Here is a 26461-nt window from a genome sequence, read left to right as displayed (position 1 = left end):
TGCAGATAGCAAATAATTAGTTAAAAATAATAAATAGGTTATAAATATATTTTTGTTTTCAAATATGCTCTCATAACATAAGAGAAAAAAGATAAAAGAAAATGTGTGGAAAAATGTGATAAGAAAAAAATAATTAAGAGTAACATTGAAAAAATGCATTAAATTTTAAGATAAATTCAAATTAAAGCTTATGAAATGGATTACACCCCTTCACAAATTTAAAGCTTATAAATAAAATCAAAGGGTGTATTAACTAACCAGTATTTTTTGTCTTTTTTATAAGGCATTTGCTAAGCTTCAAGAAGCATTAAATACTTTTTTTTTTAACTGTATATGCCCATATTTAATAAAGGTAGTGGGAGAATAACAGATAATATATGATGATGGAACTTGATATAATTAATAAGAAAAATATAAAAATTAATTAAATTTTTATGATAAATTTAATGTTTTTAACTGTTTTTATTAATACATATAAATTAATTAAAAATGACTTATAATAAACACAAGATGGGGGAATTATTGCAATAAATTTAGTGACAGGAGGCAATTAATTATAATTTGTGTATGCAAGAGACCTGTAGTTTTCAGCATTTATTTAGGCTTATACGATTATAGCGCGTGTCATGTGTCTGGATTTTGTTTTATGGTGGAGCTTTGTGGAAGCTGAATTCATAACTAAAATTCAATGCAAGATTGAGACCATTAGAGCCTGTTTGACGTGCTGGAATTTTACAGATGGAAATGAAAAATAGAATTAAATAAATTCATTCTTTTCCTATTTTATATGCTTAAATTAATTAGGGTTCTAAGGTGACTATGGAATTTTCAAATTTATATGAAATTAAATTTTTTTCTTCTCATTTTCTCTCACTCTCTCAACCCATTAATAAAAAGTAATAAAAAAATTTACCAATTTTTTTAATAATGTTGAATATCTTTTTTTTTTTAAGAAGAATATCATCAAACTTCACCTTTATCTAAATAGATAGGGAATGATAAGGATATAAAAGTTGTCTCCTCCAAGCTTAGCTAAATAATTGGTAAAACATAAGTGTGATCAGGAAGAGATGATCTTTATTCCGTATCCCATAAATTAGTTTAATTTGCCTTTATATACAATAGGAAAAAAATAATTATATTCCTATAATCTTTTAGACCAACATAATTTAATTGGAACCCATTAATGACCTCAAACAATTCAACAATAACGAGGAGTGTTGACATGAGTTTATACAACTATAGCCAGAAGTACAAATGACTCCGTCAGAGCCAAGTCAATTTTACCAAATATTCGTAAACATATTAAATACTCTTCTAGTTGTTAATATATGATTTAATTTGAGAATTGATGTTAGTCTTATATGTATGTTTATCAATTTTTTTGCAAATTAATCTTATTGATATTCCTTCAACAATAATCAAATGAGAGAGGAATGGAAGAAATTAAGAAAAATTATTAGAATATTTTAGAAAAAACATATCATTTACTAATTTAAATAATATTATCAATCTACTTAAATTATTTAATTAGGTTTTATATTAAGGACCAGATGAGTATGTTTTAAAATTTTATTCCCCTTTTCAAAAAAAAAAATCTTATTTTCATTTTCATTTCCTTCTTTATTTTTATTTCTACTCTTTAGTTTCCTTTTCCTTCCAAAACACTTCTTCATACTAAACGGCTCTTGGCACTTCATTGTTACAAAGAAATGCCATGTTTAGCGGTTTCTCTTTTATAAAAAAAACAAAAAAATAATAGGAGCTGCCTTTGCCTTTGGTATGATGTTGCGTGATAAAAAAGGGGGAATATATTGATGGCACATGTTTTAAACATGTTATACAAATTCAGGTGAAAAAAAATGTTATACAAATGCCTTAAGAATTAATTTATATGAAAAGCCTCATTTTTAAATTCAAATATAATAATTCAAAGCAGTGCAAACGTTTGAATCTAATTAACATCTTTTTGGTCCTCTATCGACCACTCTGAAACCATGAAACATATTTTATTAAAAATTAAAGATTAAAATGAAAAATAATTAAAAATATATAATGTTAACAAAGTTTATGAAAAAATCCCATATGATCATTTTTTTAAAATTTATATATAAAAAACCACATGCATTTTTTTTTATATTACCACTCTGTTCCTTGTTATAAGTTACTTACATGAGAAAAGTTTTGTTTTAAATATAAGCAATTTGTATGGTTATTAATGATCATTTTCCAATTTTACCCTGAAGAGAAAAAAAAGATGAAAAAGAGATATGTGAGGATGATTTGTAAATTTGGAGAGAAAATAAAATTAATAAAAAAATTGTATCACTTTAATATATTTTTTAATATTGAGAATAAATTACATGTGACTTATGATAAAAAAAAAAGCCGAAATTACACATGAAATTCAAAGTGTGCCTCCTTATCAAAAAGTAGTAGAAATGACAAGGAAGAAGGAACACATGTCCAACTACATTGTGCAACTAGATTTACCAAACTCTCCCAGCAACTTGGATTAGTGGAGTGATAGGAGTGCCTTATTAATTGCACTATATATGGGGCAGTGGGGGCAGTAATATTAAGTATTAATATGTTGTGTTATAAGTGTTAGGTGTATTCATTCTTGTGAATTCAACTAACCACTCCATCTATCTAACATTATTGTTTCCACCCTCTTCATTTCTCACGGCCTATTTCCCCTATTTCTCTCTTTATTGTGGGAATCAAATCATTAAAAGACTAGAGATTAAGGAATTGAGTTGGATATGAGTCCATTAATTTTAATAACTGAGTTATGAATCGTCAAAACTATAATGACAAAATAATTAACTTTTTTTCCCCTTTTTACATGACTACATTTGATGTTTAATATAAAAACAAGTTGGAATTGCATTTGGTTTTCAATATAAAATTTCAGTCTGTCTCTCGAATTTATTATTTTTTCAAAATATTTATATTGATTATAGGGAATTCCAATAAAGGATAGCTCTACTGTACATGATTAAATGTGATAATTTACAGAAGTTAACATATATTTGTCACAAATAATTAATTTAATTACTTTTTCTTAATTTTTGTAATATTTCAAAATTAGTTATCTATGCTTTATATTAAGGATCGAATGTAGTCTGTTATTTTTAATTCGTAAATGCACTTGATTTTGAAGATACTTTGTAGCGCACAACAAAATATATGTTGAATATGAGAGCTAAGTTTTTTTTTTGCCAACGAATTTTAAAGCTAAGTTAAACGTATCCAATGATAAACATAAATATTATATTTATTTAGATATAATTAATCAATTTTAAATTATTTTTTATTTATAAACTCCGATTCTGTGTAAAATTTATGACACGGTAATAAATCCAAAGGAAGACCAGCACAAGTTATGACTTGGGACTGGGTCCGCAGGCAGAAGCAGACGGAAAACCAGAGAGTCCACAGCCACTAGAAAAAGCGAGTTAATGGGTCAACTGAAAAAAGATTTTTTTTAACTCAAACTATCCAAACAAAGCCTTATCAGCAGAGCCGTTAAGCCGTATAAGCTGGCTAAGCCCCGAACAAAAGAATCCTTAAATTTTTCTCTTTATTTATTTTTTTTAAAAAACCGTTGGAATCATAAATTCAACTGCTTTTAACGTTAGTTGGCTCTCCCTCTCTCTCTCATCGCCAATATCTAACAGTCAACCCTACCAGCCTTCCCTCCTTTTTTTTTTCCCCCTGTATATTTATTTTTACCTCATTTTCCATTACGTTCCAAAAGCAATTAAACTCAAAATTCATAAACAAAACCAAAATAGAATAAAAAATAGTTAAAATAATCCTTGGCGAGTTCCTTCCTTTTGTTTTTATATTCTTAAATTGAGCAGTCCTTTACCCCTCCCTCCCTCTGTCTGTCTGTCTCTCTCTCTCTCTCATCCACCATTTTTGCTCCTTAAAAAACTTGAGCATTCGTCGTCACACACAACATCCAACGTTGTTGTTTTTGAAGCAAATGGGCGTGGACATGTCCAATAACCCACCTCCATCTTCTCACACTAAAGACTTCTTCGCTTCTCCGGCTCTTTCTCTCAGTCTCGTAAGTGAAATATTCCATTAAAGTTCTCACCTTTCTTCATCCCCAGCTTCTGAACTTCGTCTATTTTTTATATTTCCGATTCTCTGATTGATTTTTTCTGTGCCGTGAATCAAGGCTGGGATTTTCCGGCATGCTGGGGAAACGGCTGCGGTGGCGGGGGCCGCCACGTCCAGCAGAGAGGTGGAGGAGGGGGATGAAGGGAGTGGCGGGGGCCGACGAGATGAAACAGTGGAGATTAGCAGCGAGAACTCCGGCCACACGAGATCCAGATCGGACGATATTGATTTTGAAGGAGAAGGAGAGCATGACGACGATGACGGCGGCGACGGAGATAAGAACAAGAAGAAGAAAAGGAAGAAGTATCACAGACACACTGCTGAACAAATCAGAGAAATGGAAGCGTACGTCAATCATTTTTCCTTGTTTTTTTGGTTTAAATTCATTTTTTAATACTCATCTCTGCTTATTATCAATTTCGGTTTTCATTGTTTTTTTCCCCCTTTTTTCAAAAATAATGTTTCAAATACATTATGAAGATAACACCAAACAAAACAATATATTAATGTATTCCAAAGGGGTTGATTAAATTAGAATGCTATACATTGTGTCATTGATCCTAGGCGATTAGCTGAGCATAAAATCTACTTTTTTAAGCACCTTTTCTTTTGAAGTTTGTCAAGAGTATTATATTGGCATTGTTAAAGTTGAGGTAAAGTTTTTTTTTTTTTCTTTTTAGGCTTTCAATTTTTATGTTTTCACATGCATGTTAGGTGTCAACTAGTCGTCACTCACTAATGAGGAGAGAATTTAAACCAACGAAATGAAAATGGGTCTTTGTGAAGTTAATATATATATATACTCCTCCACTACTATTTATAAGCTTTAAATTTGGGAAGAGACGCAGTCCAAGGTTTAATTTAATGTTTGTTTTAATATTTAATATATTTTTTTAATTTTGTCTTTAATTATTTATTCTTTCTTCTTATCGTAATATCTCTTGTTACATTTTTTTCATACATTTTCTTTTACTGGCATATTTGAAAAAAAACTATATTTTTAACCTATTTATTATGTTTGACCAGTTTTAACTAATGGTTCATTATTTATGAATTAGTTATTTGAAACTTATAAGAAAGAAAAAAAAGAGTAATTTGCATGCCAACGTTATTAAATTAAAAGGAAAAATATTAACATCAAAGTAGCTGGCTATATATGTAGGGAATCACTGAAAGCCGCCTTATTCACAAAGTTGTGAATAGTGAGGTCTAGTTATGTGTAAAAAAATAGTGATATGTGATGATGGATCTTTAATTTTGAGTACAGCTTTGCAATTTGGTTGGGAGGATACCCATTTGGATTATATTGAGCTTTATATGATTGCGGTTTTGCATAAAGGAACTAATTAGTAATTACTCTCTTTTTTGTTGTCAGATTATTTTTTGACTATAGATTCTTACGCAATAAAATGTTTATTTTAATCAAAATTATGGGGAAAATTAAATAATTAACAAAATATAAGTGCTCCAAATAAAATCTATATACTCCTCTGATCCTAAATATAAGATCCTTATACACACTAATATAAGGGTTTTCTATTTAGGACCGGAGGAGTAACAAGTTTAGATAAGTAAAAGCCTATATAATAGAAAGAAAGAAGGAAATAAGCGCCATTTTTCACAGGCCCGAGTAGCTTTCCTTTTTTCAATTTTTTTAAAACTATATAAAGACAATTAGCTGTAATGAGATATATAAGCGATAAACTCTATTTTTAAGTGAACCCCATTATTTATTTATTTTAGTCCACTGCAGTTTCTTATTACTAGTTACAGGAGATTTTAGCAAATGTTTGATGGCAAAAAATGGAAAATAAAGGGACTGAAAAGAAGGTACAAATATTTCAGGCTTTTCAAAGAGTCACCCCACCCTGATGAAAAGCAAAGGCAACAACTTAGCAAACAATTAGGCCTTGCTCCTCGACAAGTCAAGTTCTGGTTCCAGAATCGTCGAACCCAAATCAAGGTATCATAATTACATTCTCTCTTTTCTTTTCTTTCTTTTTTCCAAGACAAAGACAATAATCCAAAATTATTAATATATATATATATATATATATTTATAGAGTTCTAGGGAGTTTCATTGTCAAGCTTGCATTTTAATTTGTCAGTGTTTAATAATGAACATTTGCAGGCAATCCAAGAGCGTCATGAGAATTCATTGTTAAAGACAGAAATCGACAAACTGAGGGACGAAAACAAGCAAATGAGAGAGACCATCAACAAAGCTTGCTGCCCAAACTGTGGCATGGCCACCACCAGCAGAGACACCCTCATGTCCACCGAAGAACAACAACTTCGTATCGAAAATGCCAAACTCAAAGCCGAGGTAATTCGCCTCCACACACAACACTGTTGCGAGCCTTTGTGAATGCATGCATGCATGCAGTTGAATCAGTTATTACAGTTACAGTAATTAAACTCTCTCTCTCTCTCTCTCTATATGTTTAAAGATTGAAACTTGAGACCATCTTGTGCAGGTGGAGAAGTTAAGAGCGGTGATAGGGAAGTACCCACAAGGGACAGCGTCGCCGTCGTGTTCGGGAGGGAATGAACAAGAGTGCAGGAGCTCGTTGGATTTCTACACTGGTATATTTGGGCTTGACAAGTCCAGAATAATGGAGATTGTGAATCAAGCCGTGGAGGAGCTGGTGAAAATGGCGACCGTGGGAGAACCATTGTGGGTTCGGAGTTTAGAGACTGATCGGGAAATTCTGAACTATGATGAGTATGTGAAGGAGTTTGGGAACAACAAAGTTGAAAGTTCAAGCAGCCGTGGAGGAAGACCCAAAAGATCCATTGAAGCTTCCAGAGAAACTGGCCTTGTTTTTGTTGATCTCCCTCGTCTCGTTCACAGATTCTTAGATGTGGTAAGCCACTTTGGTTTGATTAATTACAATACATATTCAAGCTAACTGTTTTTACGTTACACATAACAAATCTGCAGATACGAATCACTTTTTCTCTGCAATATATCACATTTTCTTCCTTTATGTGTTGGAGAAACAGGCACACACATAAATTTTGCAGAGGATATGCTATATGGAGAAAAGCCACAATTAAGTTAAATGGAAAGAATTCAATTTCCCATAAATGAGGAGAAAAAATATTTCGAGTTCTAGCAAATCTTAATTAAAAGTCAAATTTATAGTACTAGATATCCACAAGAGGATAGTAGAAAACTTAAATAAGAGCATAATAAAGTTGCAGGACAGAATTAAAATATGATTATGTTGAGAGGAATAATTGACTCAATCACCTCTAAGCTTAGTGGATATTTCCATTAGCTAATCAATTTGACGATTAAATATGTGATAAGAGTTTTGTCTCAAAGTTTGTTTGTGAATGAGAAAAAAAAATTAGACTTAACAAAACTCAAATCTAAAATATATTTTTGTGTGATATATGCAGAATCAATGGAAGGAAATGTTTCCATGCTTGATATCAAAAGCAGCAACTGTGGATGTGATATGCAGTGGAGAAGGAGCTAACAGAAACGGTGCCGTTCATCTGGTGAGTTACCAAACAAAACAACTAAATTAACAAAGAATCATTATCACTTTTTGCTAGTTTTTTTTACCCCCGGTGACACTAATTAAAGTCTGTGGGGCCCACATATATAATCAAAAGCTTTAAAAAATTTTTAATTAAAAAAAACGTTTCAATTATCTTCAATATCAGCTTCATGTTTCAACCTAATCATAGATATATTCATTATTTTTAATATATTAAGGTATTTTGTATTTCCCTAGCGTTGTGGTCCATCCATGAGAAAATGATGGCCTTTTTTGAAATGTCAAACTTTCCACGTGGTTGATTGAGAAAAAAGATGGCTTGAAGTTTAATTTCAGAGTAGATATTCTTTTTGCCGAATTTTACTACTATAATAGAAGTTATACGTGGTTTATAATAAGCCATTTGTTTTCTAATTTTTTTTCTTTGAAAAAAAATAAAAGGGTGCTTGTGACTTTAAAACAGCCTTTTGTTTGGATATCAGAAAGTGATGATATAAAGATACAAAAAAAGCATTAAAGAGAATATTTACAAAAGTTCCAATCCCATTCACCGACTCTTTTTCAGCAGTTTCCTTTCCCTTTCCCATATCTCTACTACATATTATATCAGACTTTAAGTTAATTTTTTCAGTCATGCAATTATATACTACCTCCGGTTCTAATTATAAAAGTTAGTTAACTAATTTGAAGAGATTAAGAAAGTAAATTGAATTAGTTATTTGTCCTAAATATGTGTTGTTTTTCTTAAAATATCCTTGCTAATCAAATGTATTGACTAGAACTACTATTGTTAAAAGAATTATTTTGAAAAAAAAAGTATAAATATGAGAGATAAAGTGGATTGATGTCTTATATTTAGGATCAAAATAAAAGTCAAACAAGGTCTTATATTAATGACCGAAGGTAGTATTAAAATGGATAAAAATAATGATTAATTATGTGTAAAAATGACTACATGACTTTATCCGCATTCTCTTTATTTCTTTGGCTGTACTATATACATTACTTTTGTCATCACATCTTGTTAGGACTCATAGAGTGGTTTTCTTAATATATGTAAATTAGTTGGTCCAAACACATGATTTTACTCGAAATAATTAACTTTATGTTTGAACAATATCTAATTGATTATGTTCTAATTATAAATTATAATCAGATTTGAGTATTGAATTGAATTCCAATTTTCTCAGCTTCCTCTCCATTCTCTCTTCTCTCCCTTCTTTTTCTTCCTGTTTTACATCACTTTCTCTGTAAGAATTAAATTGGGAGGGTGTTAAAAAAAAGAAAAAGAAAAAAGAAAATAACATCAATTTTGAGTCACACATTTCAAAAACTAGAATTTACTAATAGTGATTGAATCGACTGAGTGAAAGGAACTTAATTCCTTTCAAAACAAGGTTAAGATCATTTTGAATAGTGTGAATGAAAAAAAAAATCGCATTAAGAGAGTTAGTTCTAATAACACTTTAGAAATCTGAGCATTGTTGAGTTTAATTAGGAGTAGCACTTTACATTCGTACAAACTCGAGATCTTGTATTTAAGTGGTTCAAATTCCTTCCATTAAAATCAACATCAGTAGATGAAATTTTGCACTATTCGTAACTTTGAAATTTACAGTAGTTTTCTCAAAAAAAAAAAAAAATCTATATTATGAGTGGTCTGTTTGTCTGTTTTCAAATTGAGAACCCAATTTCTAACCTTTGAAAAGTAAAAGAGAATGGTGACATTCACATGTGCATTGTCGTTTTGGAAATGAAAAGAAGGGAAGGGGACAGAGTAGTTAATAAACAGTGATAAAGACGAAACGTGAACAATGAAATGAACGGATGTAATTTCAAAATCTGCAGATGTTCGCTGAGCTACAAATGCTAACGCCAATGGTGGCCACAAGAGAAGTTTATTTCGTGAGGTACTGCAAGCAACTCAGTGCAGAGCAGTGGGCAATTGTGGATGTGTCAGTGGACAAGGTTGAAGACAACATAGATGCCTCACTTGTCAAATGTCGAAAAAGACCCTCTGGCTGCATTATTGAAGACAAGTCTAATGGCCATTGCAAGGTATTTCCTTAACTAACACCGCACGCAGCATCATAAGATTCTTTCTTCCTTTCATTTCTTTCTACAATCCCCATCATCAAGTTTCAGACTTTCACAGGCTTCTTTGTCAAAATTACATATAGGGGCCTAGATCATTCGAAATTTAGGTTAAATATCTTGACTTTTTTAATTTTCTTGGTTGGTTTTACTCCTACCATTGTCAAATTATAATCATTTTTAATGATTCAAGTTGAAAACAAACTTTTGGTGTCCTCCTACCTTATTTTAGGAAAGTTACTATCGCTTTAACTTTAAGTAAGGTTTTCTTTTAAAGAAAAACTAGTAGTGACTTTCTTAATGCAATTTGCAAAATTTGATCAAAGGAGTTAGTTTGAACTATAAGAAGGAAAATAATATATTTAAATAACTTGAAATTAAGATTAAAGCAAAATTTAAGCATATACTAATACCATAACTATAGTACCAAAGTAATGTTGATCCAGAAAGATTGACCCGAAATAGATTTCTGTTTTTCAAGGATAGAAATGCTAAGTTGTTAGTTTAGTAGAAGGAAGCTAAGACCCACTGATTGTTGTTATCAGGTAACGTGGGTGGAGCACTTGGAATGCCAGAAGAGCGCAGTCCACACAATGTACCGCACCATTGTGAACAGTGGCATGGCTTTTGGTGCAAGGCACTGGGTTGCCACCCTCCAACTTCAATGTGAACGTCTGGTTTTCTTCATGGCCACCAATGTTCCCATGAAGGATTCAACTGGTGAGACTTAGTAGTAAGCATTCAAAGAAGACAGTATAGCTCTCTTTATCAACATGAATTTTATTACTCTAAAGGCCTTTTAGAAATTTGCTGTATGAAAGTATATCTCAAGATTGTCCCGGATGATACTAACCAGATATGATGATTTGTACTTGTTCAGGTGTTGCAACGTTAGCAGGAAGGAAGAGCATTTTGAAGCTAGCACAGAGAATGACATGTAGTTTCTGCCATGCCATTGGAGCTTCGAGCTTCCATACATGGACTAAGGTCACCAGCAAAACAGGGGAAGACATCAGAATAAGTTCTAGGAAGAATTTGAATGATCCTGGGGAACCTCTAGGGGTGATCTTATGTGCAGTTTCTTCTGTGTGGCTGCCAGTTTCTCCTAATGTTCTGTTCGATTTCTTGAGGGATGAAGCTCGCAGATCTGAGGTAACAACCCTGAAAATTCTTTAGCCTATTTGGTAAGTTATCACGACAACAAGAACTAGGGATTAACTCTTCATCCTCTTTGTTCTAGTGGGATATCATGTCCAATGGTGCCTCAGTGCAATCTATAGCGAACTTAGCCAAAGGACAAGATCGAGGCAATTCAGTGACCATCCAAGTAAGTCCTCTGTTAAATAGCAGATCACACATAATCTGGCTCCTAACAAGCTCTAATCCTGAATTGTGGATTCTTCACATCTTGCAGACAATTAAATCTAAAGAAAACAGCATGTGGGTACTACAAGATAGCTGCACAAATGCATACGAATCAATGGTAGTTTATGCTCCAGTTGATATCACTGGGATTCAGTCTGTGATGACAGGATGTGACTCTAGCAATCTAGCCGTACTTCCCTCAGGCTTCTCAATTCTACCTGATGGGTTGGACGCTAGGCCATTGGTCATAACTTCGAGGGAGGAAGAGAGAAACACAGAAGGAGGATCTTTGCTCACAGTGGGTTTCCAGGCCCTTACTAATACATCTCCTACAGCTAAGCTAACAATGGAGTCTGTGGAATCTGTCAACACTCTTGTATCTTGTACATTAAGAAATATCAGAACCAGTTTACAATGTGAGGATGGTTGATCAAACATGAAATTCATATTATTAATAATATTAGCTAGATAGGTAGACTTAAGTTAGCTTTCATACTCATAGGCTTTCTTCCTAGTTAGAGCTAGTGTTTGGTTCAGCAAAAATATAGCTTAACTGCGTTTCAGTCATCCCTTATTCTGGGTTTTTTCATTCATTGTTCTTGTTGAAAGGAGGTCTTGCAGTAAATGTACATCTGAATCTGGCGTTCAATAGAGAGGAGCCACCAAAGCTTTTAGAACCAAGATATTTAAGGATGTCTCATGTATAGCATTATTATTTTATTAATGAAATGTGGCTTTTTATTGTTTCAAAGTGTACCAAAATTAAATTCGATGCTTGTACTTATCGACACGGAGAGATGTTATCTCTTTTGATAGACCTAACTCTACAATGTCTCGCGCGGTTGCTTTAATGGACGGATGAGTATTGTTTAACAATACTTCAAGTATGATTTCAGCAAGTTTCTTATCTTTTATTCCATGGTCTACTCATTGTGAACCGCATGTGTACAGTACAATGCATAAAGCAAGATTGCAATGCTTTGCAACAAAAATTTTAAACGTGCCCATTAAGTGCATGTTCAGATATCAGTTTGTAGAAAATGGTATTTTGAAAACTAACTCAAGAAAATGCAGTTCAGTAAAAGTAACACTATTTCCATTGGAATTGAGGAGCAAAACTCTACTTTGTTTTTTTTTTTTTGGGTACAGAACAGGGCTTAGTCCAAAGGAAGCTAAACTAGAGTGGGATTAAATCCCAAGCAATCCTTGTCCACTGCACTTCGCAGACTACTCGGACACGTATCAAAATAGGAGCAAACAGATAACCCCTGTTCATTTTAGTAAAGCAAAAAAAACCAGCATTCGGTGAAAACCGGGTCAGAAAAATTGAGTTTAGGCATCCAAACTGATATCCAAAAAACAATTCGAGCTGTTTGAAGTTGACAAACACAGATCATGTTTCAAGGGTAGGGCTAAGAAAACGAATGTTTAGGCTCAGCTTTCAGAAAATTCTACACATTTTTACATCAGCCAAAGTTTTCACGGCATCGAAGTATGCAATTTTATGCATGTGCACTGTGTACTGTGTCAATTTCGCCTATACACTTGCACGCACATACAAAAAGAACACATATCTTAGGAAAATGAAACTTCACTAATTCATTAGTATGTTTAAGTTATGCCTTTCTCACCTCTCAAATTAATTCTGTCAATTTCATTAAAAAGATGCAGAATTTGTAATCACCAAGAACTATCATCATATTCCCGCTATAGTAATAGTAATACAGGGATTTATTTACCTGTGATTATAGACTAAGGTCAAGCGCATTTAGATCTTAGGGGGGTGGACAGAAATGTGAGAAAGGCGAAAGGCACCAATCATGAATAAAAAGGTAAAGAGAAGAAGAAACAAAGTTATGATCAACAATTAAAATCTTGAAATAGCAATTCTTTCGTGCTTGAAAAATAAATATGGCAGTGAGACAAAAATAATAGATCTTATGGACCAATAAAAACTGTTCGTTCCAATTGGTGATAATATACTATATACCCCCACAAAGATGTGGGTTAAGATCTTACCATGGACATGAGTACTTCATTAGTGAATGTTCTCTAAGTACTTTTGCAAGTACTCTAAGTTATACGACCTTTCTTAGTTAATTTTGGAATTCAACTCGTCTAAACTTTTTTTGATGGGGAAAAAAAAAATTCTGGACCATGTGCGTTGAGCCCTTGCCACTGACGAGAAAACACACAAAGGATAAGAAAAAATAAAGAGGTAAATCGAAAAAGGTAAGTAAGCCAAAAGATTTTATGAATAAATCTTGCTATCAGCACCAACGATTTCACCAGACTTGTCTGGCACAATAAGCATTGAAAGTGCAATTCACTGTCACATAACACTGCATTCGAACGTTATCAACAGCCCACTCTAATTTCTTCAACTTTTGTCTGTCACTAAAAAAACTTCTCGTCTAAAGAGTTCTGACTTCGGAGAGACAAAATAAAAATTTGGCGGGATTCACAATCCTCAAAATCATGAGAATCTAAATTCCTCTCTCAGGGTCATACAATTGCAACCTAGAAGAAATTTGAAAATAAAATAAGAAGTGAATACTTTATGCAGAAGTAATTTCCTTTTATCATGAACATATTACATAAACATGGAATCCAAAATGGCTCAGAGGAGCATTAAGAACCTCCACAAGCATTTCATCAAACACCTGACACAGAGCTTTGAAAACCAGTGCTGTAACTAAGCATTTGGAGCAATCACATACGAAGACCAATTTCACTGATATTTTGTCCAGCACCAATGATACCCTAAACATCTCAGGGTAACACTTATAACCACAAAGAACAAAATTTGGCTGGACCAAATTTTAGTCATCCTTTCAATTCATGAACATCTCAATTTACCACTCTGTGCCAGACAACTACAACTTACACAAAAATTGACAAATAACTGACATTCTCTTTATAATATATAAAATGGAAAGGAAAAAAAAAACTTTCAAAAGTGTATTTATTGAGCTCTACTTAAAACCCTTACTAAAGAAGTTCAGAAGCGTTATGATTCAAAATATTGAATATTGAACAAGCTCAAATAAATGTATGCCATACATATCCATCAAGGACACATCATGAGAACTCTAAATCCGAAACAATTTCAACGAAGGTAAAGCACAATCAACAAATTAAACAGAAAATTGACACATCACCCTAAGCGACTGGCTGCTGCTCCTGCTGCGATTCCAATGGAATTCCAATCTCCCCGGAAGCTTCATCCTTCTTGGAACCCCTGGGTGGAACGGCGACAGCAACGAAAGTCTTGGTCTTACTAAGAGGTCTGCTTTTCTCAAGCTGAACGAGGTCCCCTACCTTGAACTGATTCTCAGGGTCATGAGCCTGGTACTTCTTCTTCTTCCTGACACGCCTCTTGTACTTGGGGTGAGGCGCCAATCGAACCACTTCGACGGCGACGGTCTTCGACGGCGACGGTGGCGCAGTTTTGGAGAGAGAAGAGGAGCCATTGAGGAAGGGGTGGAGAGCTTGAGGGAGTGTAAAGGAGGAAGTTGCAGAAGTGACATTGAGGATTGGGACTATGGAGCCGAAGCAAAAGGATAAGGCGAAGCAGATAAATAACACCCAGCTACTCTATCCCAATTTTGGACGCCCCTTGCCCTGAGGCTGCAAATACAGTTTCAATTTTTTGGAGGGGAAAATACATTTTTTAATCATTTTTTGCACAAATTATATTTGCAGACAGTCAAACACTCGTAAAATTATTATTAAAAAAAAAGTGGCTAGAGGTGTTTGAGAACTCTCATAGTGGTGTACTGTTATTTGGATTAGCTTTTGCATATTCTGAAAATACAAGAGGAGCCATCTCAATTTATATAAAAATATTTTTTAATGTTTTTGTTGTTGTTCCCAAATACTCCTTTAAAAAATGTCTTTACATAAGTTGTGCTAAAATTTTTTGTTGCATATTTATTTTAAATATCATAAAATTATTTCTAAAAATTTATTATTCGTTTAATTTTTATTTTGTTCTAAATATAACACCCTTAATATACTATGTCTTTCATATTTATTCATTTATTTTAAAGTAGTATTTATAATAATGGTAGTTATAACCAATACACTTGATTAGCAATGATATTTTAAGAAATAATATATTTATTACAAATAAATAATATAACTAATTTTTTAATCTATTAAATTAATTAACTAGTGCTTATAAGATGAGGTAGTATCTCAATAACCGCTAGAATGAGCTGAATAAGAAAATAACTTACAAGGAATACAATTTAGTTGATAAAGTATTAATGTCAATTGGAAAAAAACTAATGATGAGAAAATGCATTTTAGTTTTTAGAGTTTATATTCTTTAGGGAAAACCATATTAAAGTACCTATACTTTCTCTCAATTTTTAATTTGGTATCTATGTGTTTTTTTCTCATTATTAAACATTTAATTTTATCTTTTTAGCAACATTAGCTCTTATAACTTTGTTCTATTGATATTTTAGTCTCTACATAAGGATTAATGATGTTAATAGAGGAAAAATAAAGATTTAGTTAAGAACAAAAAACACATAGGTATCAAATTGAAAATTGAAAAAAGTATAGGTACCTCCACTATGGTTTGCCCTATTCTTTAATATCAATTCAGATAGGCTTATCCTTCCCAAAAGGACACGTGGCTCTCACAGATGCAATTAACAGATCAAAAAGACAAAAACCGACGCACACCAACGCAAACCGACAGCCGAAAACTGAGAAATCATGGCTTCTCTGGCAGCCGTAGCTGCTGCTCAGCCGGGTGCCCGAAGTGCCTCGCCGGAAGTTCGCTCACCGGAACTAAGCTCTCCGTCCGCCTCAGTTTCAGACTCAAAAAATTAAGGTGCCTATCATGTTTCCTCTGTTTTCCTTTCGTTGTATATTACGATGTTTTGTTATTATGAGGTTGCTTGATGCATTTTGAATATGTTATTGTGAAGAAGTGGGGCTGTGGTGGCAAAGTACGGTGACAAGAGTGTGTACTTTGATTTGGAAGATCTGGGCAACACTACGGGCCAGTGGGATTTATATGGTTCTGATGCACCCTCACCTTATAACCCTCTTCAGGTTCTTTTCTCTGATCTCTTTGGGCCCTAGCTTCCTCTTTTTTATTTTAATTTAATGCTAATTGAAATTAAGGATCATATTGAAACAAAAGAAAAGTAAGAAAAATTAAGGAAAGAAAAAGACTGCTTTCATTGAGAGTCGAACTCAAGACCTCCCGCTTACTAAACGGGTGCTCTAACCAACTGAGCTATGAAAGCAACCATGTCAAGGTTGTCAAATCGTTTTGTGGTATCCATTATGACTCTGCGGTAGATGTATCGATAACAGTAGTGATAACTGCAGTATTAATCATAGGAGACTGTAAGAAACATTTGGAATTTTGGGTATGGTATAATTGCACCATCCTTAACAAGAATTGTCCTATGTTTTTTAAACTTTGACCTGTCAATGTGTCAGCAGCGAGTCAAAAGTAGCAGCTATAACATGTTAGTCATCTGTACTCTTTGTTCTTTATCTCTCTAATAGCACAAAAAGTTAATAACTCTTGAAGTGATGTGGATTTGCAGAGCAAGTTCTTTGAGACACTTGCTGCTTCATTCACAAAGAGAGGATTGCTCCTCGAGTACTTGATACTGGGAGGTGGCTCCACACTTGCTTACTTCAGTGCCACAGCTTCAGGAGATATTCTTCCCATTGTTAAGGGCCCACAACAGCCTCCGAAGCCTGGTCCTCGTGGCAAAATCTGGTCTAATTTTGGAGATCCATAATTGGGGTTTTGTTAATGTATAAAATTGAATATATCTCAATCCTCTATGTGTATATTGTGTAAGTATGTAAACTGAGGCAGATACCAATATGTTTGGCCTATTTGATTATGATGCTCTTGTCTTTTCTATCAATCTCGTCTTACCACAGAGCATGTGTGACTTCAATCAACCCCAAGAGAAGGGAAAAGAAGGTTTTGTTTAAATCGAAATTGAATCAACCCCAAGTTTTTGTGCACGCTGTAGAAGACTTTATGGCTTGAACAAGATATTACCTTGCTTAGCTGATCACTGCGTAGAGGGAAAATAAAGATGAAGAGGGCATAAGAGCGATGTCTGAATTCATAAAAAAGTCAAATTATGGTAGCTACTAGACTACAAATCCTTATTGTACAGGGGATATCATATCAAACAATGTTTCAAACGGGCTGATTCTGCATATTCATCCTATCTACAAAAGGCAAGAATAGACCAAGGATTAAAAAAGTCACTCAGCTATTCTCATGTTCAATCTTCGGCGTCATCTTCTGTTTTTCAGTTCAATGGCGTGATGTTGGGCTCCTCATGCCACCCAAATTCTCAAGGTAAGACACCTTCTTGTTGGTGTCTATGTTGGGAAGTTTCTGCATTTTTCCATCCGTGTCTTTGCATAAGTCATCTGTAACAGCTTGAGGGTCCTTCTTCATGTCTGAGTCACCTGTATCACCTTCCCAACCCATGAAATCTGAAAGTGTCATTGAAACAGTTGTTTCTTCTGCACTCATATCCGAGTCTTGTTTGATAGGAGTCGGACTCGGTGACTTAGGAATGCCTCTTAGTGCGCTTTTTCTCGCATTCTTTGATGGGTTTTGAGTTTGATAATCTGCATGGAGTACATCTTCTATTCTTGAGAGAACTGTGAATGCCAAACTTTCTAGTATTCTTGAATAGCTCTCAAGAACTGCTTGCCCTACATCCTGCCAAGTGCAGAAGAGATCCTTAATTTAAGCTGATGAAACGCATTAACAATCAAAATATGTTGTTCTTCATGAAACCTTGTCACTGGAACTGGATTTTGCTTATATTATGTCTAATGAAGGGGTTAGGAATAAGTAAGAAAATAGATTAGTGCCTTACCCTGTTGTACTGGATTTTGCTGATATCTAAAGAAGATTGAGGAAGGCCAGGAAAACGCTGCTTCAAGAGAAGCAGGATGTTTTCTGCCCTCTCTTCAAAAAGTTCTCTTTTTTCAAAACTCACAGCAGAACCCCAGGCTGATTTCCCATCTTTCTGGTTCATTTTTCTCTTCCAAATCACTATGGATGCCTCTATTCTGTTCTTGAGGTCTAAGATTTTATGCTCTGATGACAAGTCCATGGTCACCAGAAACTGATCAGGATCAAAATATTCTACTGTAATACTTCTGTAGTTTGAATCCCCTAGACTCGCCCTCCCATTCTGTAAATGATCACCATCATTTCAATACTCAAACAAAGAATTGAGAGAGCAAACTGATCCTAGTAGTTGTTTTCCTCTTACCTTTGGAAGCGATTCAATGTAATTTTCTGGGATCTCCATTTCTGATAGAACTTGAGCATTTATGGCCATGGCTGCTTTAAGAACTTGGTTGACACAATCTTTCTGATGCTGCAGAAATTTTCTTGCGTTTTCAGATAGACCTTCCGGGGGAACCTTTGGTATTGGCAACCACCACTTATCATCATCTTTTCTCTTGGAGTTTTCATTCGAGTCCTCTGAATCTTTTGATACATAGTAGAACTCACTTGGGCCTTCAAAATTGTCCAGACAATCCTGATCATCATCCCCATTTGTTTCAGAAAATTCTAATCAGGTGTTGCCTCGTAAAGAAAACTAATGATGGTCACTCAAAGTTTTAGCTCAGTATTCTTACAATAAGCATAGCATCAAGTTTTCTCAATGCAGGTACGTTCATGAGGAGATCAATTCTTTGTCTCGTCGTCATAATCTATTCAATCAAAGATCAAGTTTAATGAAGTTCAGTGTCAGGAATAATCTTACTCAAATTCTCAGAGAGGCTCAGAGAGAGAAAAATTTACCTCCATTTGGGAGCCATCATCAGCTGTTTGATGTGATGGGACCATTTCAACGATGTAATCAGTAACAGAAAGAAGCCAGTTAATTTCTTTTCTCCATCTTGCTTTTCTCTCTGGTGGCATTGGTTCTAGTCGTTTTTGTTCACCAAACACAGCAGCTGCATCCTCAGGGGCCAAAAAAGACTTAAGTGCAATCTTATTATGATTTGTACATCCAATATTGTTAGGATTAAAACATAAGAAAACTGAACCCTTAATTTTGTTATTATTATTTATTTCATCAATGTGTGAAGGAAGGTGAAAGAAAAAACTGAACTTACCAGCTAAATTTGTAAATGCATTAGACAGAGCCAAAGCAGAGGAAACACCAGTTCCTTTACCAGACATATCTTCACCCAGGAGCAGTTTTGCAAATCTCTCCTTCATCTGTTCTATTTCTGAGTGTCAACCAAACCAAACAAACATGGATTTCAATTTGATCCTTTGATTCAAACCAAATGGATTTGCATTACAATTACAAATGATGATATTTATTATATCTTCGTAATTACCTTGGTGCAGTTTCTCTCTAACTTCTTTGACTGCTGCAGCTTCTTCAATGATTGAGCTTGACTTATCAGGACATCCATTTTGATCAGAAGCAGACTCTTCATTCTGAGGGTTTGATTGGCTTGTTGAAGACAATGGCTCTTCCTCTTTTGAAGATTCTAAATTGCATCCAGTCTCAACGCTGAAGCTCTTCTTGTGCCTCCCTTTGAAATTGAAAAGCTTCGACATGTAACCTTCCTGCTCCACCATGTCCAAATGAAGAAGAAGAAGCTCTCCTACCTACGGAAGATGAACAAGGAAGAACAGAACAAGCATGGGTTTCAGAAAGAAACTAAACTTTCGTTCGTTGCTTGTGGTGCAAGAGATCGAGAGAGAGAGAGAGAGAAAGAGAAGGATAATGAGGAATGAAAATCTTTTTTAGGAGATTGAGAGAAAGTGTGGAGGCAATTGTTTGATGGGATTGTGTCAGTTTTTTCCAATTTTGAGCTGGGTTTCTTAGAACGTGGGGTGCATGTTGTGAGAAACTAGAGAAAAACAAATTTTTTTTTTTTTTGCATTTTATTTTAATAATTTTGGGGGAAGAATCTGTTGTGGTACATGAATTATGATGTAAGATATTGGATGGTTGAGGTTGTAATTCCCAGGTCAAACGTAGCTAAAGATCAGGATGACAGACATGTAATGCCTAGCACATTAACTTATAGATAGATCCATTGATTAAAATATAGATTATGTTAATAATAACTTTTAGGTTATCTGGCATTAAAAAAAAAAAAAAAGCTTTTTGCTTAAAAATCAGTTTTGTATATGATATAATTCAAGGTGTTATTGGGTGAAAAAGAATATGAGTATCTTCATATAGTTTTATTATCTCCAATCCCTGACTTAAAAATAAAAAGGTTATTCATAGCAGTTTTGTCCTTCTCATGTAGTATTTGAATGGAATGAAATCCCACAGTTTAACCATTTTTATTTGTGGGGTTTTTTTAAACAAATCCTACTAATTATTTTTTTTTAACAATTTAAGTGATCTGCGGTTTCATTACCCCCACGAGTTGTCAAAAATACAGGCCAATGTGTCTCAGAAACAAAGAGGCCTCTGCGCCGCATCTTCATATCCCCGTCACTCTTCTTTTATATACAATTGTTATGTTTTAAATTTATATTATAAATGTTCTAAGTTCAATAATATGCTCCATAAAATTCAACGGTAACCTTGTTCATTGGGGATAATTATTAGTGAAAATAGCAAAAAAAAAAACTTTAAAAATTAAAAAAAAAATTGAGTAGAGCAGTTCATTTACATAAATTGTTATTATTTGTTTATCAGTTGTTGTCAAAACCAATATTTAGATTGTAATGGGTTTTATTTGCAAATTTTCTATTTCTAAGATTTTTTTGCTATTTTCTCTAATTATTATTTTCATATTTTAATACTCCTGTGGTTCTAAATATAAGACTCTTATACTAGTGTATATAAAGATTCTATATTTAGGATCAGAGGAGTATGTTTATTTGATGATTGGGTTGAATTCAAGTAGTATATTAGAGGTAGTTTTGTCAAAGCCATTTTTTAGTCATATAGACTCTACCTCAAAATCTCATGCTTAATCAGCAAATCTAACAGTTTTTGAAGTGTTCTAACACTTATAAAATATTTTTAGTACCATTTTACACTTGACAATTGATATATCAAAAAAATTTAGACACACCTAAAAATATTTTTAAGTTATTAAATTCACCACAAAATATTTTTAGAATGACGTCCTGCAAAATTTCATTTGCTACTTTAGAATGCAAATGTAATGTAATTACTACAATTTAAGTCCTTTATTATTTGCTGTTATCATATCTTCATTATCTTGTTTTATTCAATCCAAATGTGATCGCCGTCTCTTGCATGATTTTTGAGAAAAACACTAAAAGAAAAACCCTTTTTACAAAAATACTCGAGAATATTATAAAAGATGCAATGAATTTTTTTTGAAAAATACAAACAGCACGAAAAGAAATAAGGAGATAAACATGCATGTAGCCCAATGCAGAACTCATCCGAAAAGAATTTCCTATGTTGGTTTCCAGATAATACATTTGATGAGCCAGTTAATTCGCATCATTATATTCCTAATAGTCAAAACAAAAGTGAATTCCCTCGGATTATTAATATAAAAGTATTAATTAATCCTGATAAATTAATAAATTATTTAATTATAATTAATGTAATGTAATTTTTCTAAAAATATCCTACTACAATGTTAGATTATTATATAATACTCCTTCGGTCTTTAATATAGGACTCACTTCTTGAGTTGGTTTTGATTCTAAATATAAGACCCATTTTTCATATTATCAACTTTCTCTAAATTACCCTTGTGGATACTCCCTCAACCAATAATCAAGTAGAAGAGGGAGATGGGGTATTAACGAAGATGATTATGGTGTTTTAGGAAAAATGTGTCACTTTTCTTACAATTAACTAACTTACCTAACTTCATTAATCTAATCAAATTAGTTAAATGGGTCTTATATTAAGGACCGGAGGAGTAGTTTATAAATTAAATAAATTAGAAAGGAAAACAATAAGTTTAGTCGGTTGATTTAGAGAAAAATAATAAATATGAAAAGTGGATAAAAAAGTTATATGTAAGATCAAATTCAATCTCAAACTTATGCAACTTTTTATCCTTAGTATAAAAGTTAGTTGAGAGATTAAAATTGATCCTAAATATAAAACATCAATTCAATTTATTTCTCAAATTTATAATTTTTTTAAAAATATTCCTATTAATTATTAAGGGTTTTCAGGGATAGTTTTAAAGTACGAGCACTTTGTTACAATTAACGAATTATACTATTTTTTTTAAATTAATTATTCTTTTTTATCAATATCAGATTAGTTTTTTTTGCCAATATATAAGACTTCGTTTGATTTTTATTTTAGTCATAAATATAAAACCACATATTAGTCCTTTTAATAATGTTAGTAGTCCTTTTAATAATAATGTTAGTTGTAGCCACAATCTACTTGATTAGCAAGGACATTTTATGAAAGACAATACATATTTATTACAAATAACTAATTTAACTTATTTTTTTAATCTTCTCAAATTAGTTGACTAACTTTTATAATTAAGACTGGAAGTAGTATTAGTTATTTAGTTATTATATTAACAAAAAGTGTTATTAAATCTGAGAGCTAGTACTTTTTTTTTTTTTTAATCTTCTTGCAAGCATGAAGCGGGGTTTTTTTGGGCCAAACAAGCATGAAGCATGTAAGGCTTTTGTTTCTGTTAGTATATCATTGTCAACGACTGGCTGCCACAGTTTTGTGTTTTCTAATCCTTTCAATACCCAAAAAAAGCTGTTTTTTTTTTTTTACTATCCTGGCGCCACTCCACGTCGAAGGAAGACAAAAAAGATGAGGCAACCATGAAAAGTTAAAAAGCAAATTGGGTTAAGATGCGCCCAGCACCCCGAATTATTTATCCAGATGCGTTCAGTGGCCTAAAGTAATTTTGGATGCATCCAGTGTTCTAAACTAATTAAAATGGTGCGTCCATACCCTAGGCTAACAGAAATGTTATGTTTAACTGTTACTTTCATGGCTCAATTTAAAGTTAACCCCAGATATTCTACATGGTAAACACATGGGCACCCGATATGTATATTCTTTTCAAAAGTCAATTTATTTAGAAGAAGAGGAAGGAAATAAATTCAATTTTGAGTAAGAATAATACATATCAAATGTTTATATGTCTACCATTTAGAAAATCTGGAGTCAACTTTAAGCTAAGTCAGGAAAGTAACAGTTAAACATAAAATTTTTGTTAGCTTGAGATATAGACGCATTATTTTAATTAGTTTAGGATATTAAATACATATAAAATTACTTTAGACCACTGAATACATCTGGTTAAATAGTTTAGGATGCTGGCGCACCTTAGCCCAAGGAAATTTCATTTCTTCCCCTTTTAATTTGCTGATTTATCTGGAAAACACATTCAGCGTTCTCTGAAGATCACTGCACGCCACATACCCAGCTGGCCAGCCCTGCTTAAATCCTCGAAGCGCTCCGTCCTTGTCGGGTGACTCACTTCACGAGCCGCATTCTCTTCAGATCCGTAACCCTAATTCCTCTGACATGGAATCCATCGGTGTCCTCATGCTCTGCCCAGCGTTCTCCTACCTGGAGCAAGAGCTCGATAAGCGCTACAAGCTCTACCGGTACTGGAATTACCCGCAAAGCGCTCAGTTCCTCAAGGAACACGCCAATTCCATTCGCGCCGTCGTTGGTAACTCCAACTACGGCGCCGACGCTGCGCATCGACGCCTTACCCAAGTTGGAAATCGTGTCTAGCTTCAGCGTTGGAGTCGATAAGATTGACTTGAACAAGTGCAGGGAAAAGGGGATTCGGGTTACAAATACACCTGATGTGTTGACCGATGAAGTCGCCGACCTGACGATCGGCTTGATTCTGGCTGTGTTGAGGAGGCTCTGTGAGTGTGATCGGTATGTGAGGAGCGGGAAATGGAAGAGGGGTGACTACAAGTTGACCACTAAGGCAAGTGTGATTTTGTTTGTTGACTTTTGCACTGCTAGCAATTGAAGTTACCTTTTCTGATGTTTGTGGATTTTCAATGATTGACGTTAACTTTATTATATTTTAATCTAATGCTTTTGTTTTTGTAAGTGTCCTGAGTTGTTGCGGGTGACCCCCTTTAGACATGTTAATGTTGTCGTGTCAAATGGTTGATGCTTAGTGTAGTGTGTAATTTAATGACATGCTCTCGAACCATTTGTTGGGAAATTGAGTTCATAACTTGCACTCTACACGCCACAGTAACTCTTCTCCTTCGGAGGTCAGTTCCTTTATTGATGTTCTATATGCTCTGTTGCACTATACATTTGAAAGTCGGACACTATTTTTGTCATCCGCTTTTGTTGCAGCGTAGTCGCGTCTATGGTTGACTTGTGAAAATCTGTATAGCCTTTGGTTTTGATCACTGACGGATCAGGCCAATACTTACTGGCGCTGAAACTATAAGAAATATTACTTTTTTTTTGGGGGGGGGGGAGTTATTTTAGCATTTTCTACCAAGGAACTCAAGTAATTTTCACAGGAGGAGGTGGGATTCATAGGGGACAAACACTCCCTTATGCTCCCTTGGATCCACCATTGGTTTTGATGAATGTATAATTTCTCAAGTTATTCTGATTTCTGAACCTTTTTGTTGGAGCTGGAATGATTTATCTTCTCTTTTGGTCAGATTCTGAACCTTATCAGTTCCCTTATCTGGATAAAATTTGGTCATTGTACAGTAGTTCGTTATAATTTATGAGTCCCTTAGAAAACAAGAAGAAAAGGAATGAAATGTGAACTACTTATGTTTGAGCATGATGAGCTTTCTTGTCTCCTGTCTGAACAGGAGCGTCTTGTCTTGTTTTTGAATAAGATGCTTTTCATCCTACTTCCCTCTGTTTATTTCTGTATAAAACATCCTATTTCCCTTTCAGTTGCAGCCCTGGCAGATAGCTTGTTTCCCTAAGTGCTAAACCTTTATATTTGATTGTTGAGTTGCTACACTTGCAATGGCCCAAAAAGAATTTGAGAATTTGAGCTTTATGAATGGCTTCAGAGTTTAGACATCTAATTTTTCCCATTCCCCAAAGTGACATGTAATGTTCATTGCCTGGTCTATTCATTCATTTATCTCACACCACTTCTATGTTCGATTCATCTTTTGTGATTACCGTTTATTTTATATGGATCTTTGGCCTGTCACAATCCGGATTACGTTTCATTTGGAGTGATGTTTTTTAGACTTCATTACACATTCGACGTTACCCTGTATAACACAAGTTCTTTAAGACTTCAATCTCCATTGAGGTGAACCTAGTAGTACTCTGTGTTTTCTCTTCTCTATCAATTTACATGGACATACTAAAATCGCTGGGTCCGAAACTTGTTTTGGCCAAAAGACTTGAAACATACAGATGAACACTAAATTAAATTAAACTTGGACTTGTCATTTTTCATTCACATCCCATGTGAAGTGATTATGATTCTTTCTGATGCAAGTCTATCAAATTCTGCTCACGAAAATCTCTGTCAACTGCCATATGATTTTTCTTTTTATTTTTTCCCCTTGCAGTTCTCCGGGAAAACAGTTGGGATTATTGGTTTGGGAAGGATTGGCCAGGCTGTAGCCCAGAGAGCTGAAGGATTTAACTGTAAAATAAGCTACTACTCTAGAACAGAGAAATCAGGCTCAAATTACAAGTACTATCCAAGCGTTGTAGAGTTAGCATCCAACTGTAATATTCTGGTTGTTGCCTGTCCTCTTACAGAGGAAACCTATCATATAATCAACCGCGAGGTGCTCAACGCTCTTGGTCCCAAGGGTATTCTTATTAACATTGGTCGAGGTAAGCATGTTGATGAACCAGAACTGGTCTCTGCACTTCTTGAAGGCAGAGTGGGTGGTGCCGGACTAGACGTGTTTGAAGATGAACCTAACGTACCAGAAGAGTTGTTTGGGCTAGAAAACGTCGTGTTATTACCTCATATTGGAAGCGCCACTGTTGAAACTCGCACTGCCATGGCTGACCTTGTCCTTGGAAATCTAGAGGCGTACTTCCAGGGCAAGCCACTGTTAACTCCATTGGTTTAATTTGTGCTCATCATAGATTTGTAGAAGAGGTTACATCTAATTGAGATCATTATTTCTAGTATTTGTTGTATCTTCTCAAGCGAAACCAAGTTCACTTCTCTGCTTTTCTTGTATGCAATAAATTGGTGTGATGCAATCAAATCGCAGATCTTATCGTATCTGATTTACCTAATATTGATTCTAACAGTGATGATCCTCTGCCGGAAAGACAAGAATAATACGAAACTAATGCAATCCTTGCGTCCATTTAAAATTTGGAAAAAAAAAAATTGAAAAATTGAGTTACACTGTCAGTTACATATAA

At 34.0% G+C, this 26461-nt stretch overlaps 4 protein-coding genes, 1 long non-coding RNA gene, 1 other non-coding gene and 1 pseudogene across 6 annotated transcripts; 4 read left to right on the top strand and 3 right to left on the bottom strand.

Annotated features, from left to right (window-relative positions):
• Positions 1–802: 802 nt before the first annotated feature.
• LOC114745346 (rop guanine nucleotide exchange factor 11-like) lies at positions 803–19566 on the bottom strand. The gene is made up of 6 exons (XM_028933503.1): positions 18940–19566; positions 18774–18848; positions 18401–18673; positions 17999–18319; positions 17308–17838; positions 803–817 (listed from the first exon to the last, which is right to left on the bottom strand). Exons 1-5 carry the CDS (start codon positions 19360–19362, stop codon positions 17422–17424), a joined length of 1509 nt encoding a protein of 502 aa, XP_028789336.1. The 5' UTR covers positions 19363–19566; the 3' UTR covers positions 803–817; positions 17308–17421.
• LOC114745292 (homeobox-leucine zipper protein GLABRA 2) lies at positions 3995–11852 on the top strand. The gene is made up of 11 exons (XM_028933448.1): positions 3995–4078; positions 4193–4479; positions 5980–6097; positions 6266–6460; positions 6612–7001; positions 7543–7644; positions 9495–9704; positions 10286–10460; positions 10621–10892; positions 10981–11067; positions 11155–11852. Exons 1-11 carry the CDS (start codon positions 3995–3997, stop codon positions 11533–11535), a joined length of 2301 nt encoding a protein of 766 aa, XP_028789281.1. The 3' UTR covers positions 11536–11852.
• Positions 14056–14934, bottom strand: LOC114745131 (30S ribosomal protein S17, chloroplastic). Its single transcript, XM_028933279.1, has 2 exons — positions 14923–14934; positions 14056–14702 (listed from the first exon to the last, which is right to left on the bottom strand). The coding sequence occupies exons 1-2, from the start codon at positions 14932–14934 to the stop codon at positions 14268–14270; spliced, it is 447 nt and encodes a 148-aa protein (XP_028789112.1). The 3' UTR covers positions 14056–14267.
• LOC114745325 (photosystem I reaction center subunit VI, chloroplastic-like) lies at positions 15837–17008 on the top strand (annotated as a pseudogene).
• On the bottom strand, positions 16302–16375 carry TRNAT-AGU (transfer RNA threonine (anticodon AGU)). Its single transcript has one exon. It is a non-coding gene; the product is annotated as a tRNA-Thr (tRNA).
• Positions 18722–20122, top strand: LOC114745356 (uncharacterized). The gene is made up of 2 exons (XR_003740195.1): positions 18722–18805; positions 19527–20122. It is a non-coding gene; the product is annotated as an uncharacterized LOC114745356 (long non-coding RNA).
• Positions 20123–23479: 3357 nt separating this feature from the next.
• On the top strand, positions 23480–26315 carry LOC114745308 (hydroxyphenylpyruvate reductase). Its single transcript, XM_028933468.1, is given in 3 exon segments — positions 23480–23805; positions 23807–24047; positions 25639–26315. Coding segments are annotated over 3 exon segments (939 nt in total). The 5' UTR covers positions 23480–23626; the 3' UTR covers positions 26158–26315.
• Positions 26316–26461: the final 146 nt, after the last annotated feature.

Source organism: Neltuma alba, unplaced genomic scaffold (genome assembly GCF_004799145.2).
Source record: "Neltuma alba isolate B1F8T4 unplaced genomic scaffold, ASM479914v2 tig00000769_pilon, whole genome shotgun sequence".
NCBI classification, from domain to species: domain Eukaryota; kingdom Viridiplantae; phylum Streptophyta; class Magnoliopsida; order Fabales; family Fabaceae; genus Neltuma; species Neltuma alba.
The sequence above is the reverse complement of the archived record's forward strand: the minus strand, read 5'-3'. Positions and strand labels throughout refer to the sequence as shown.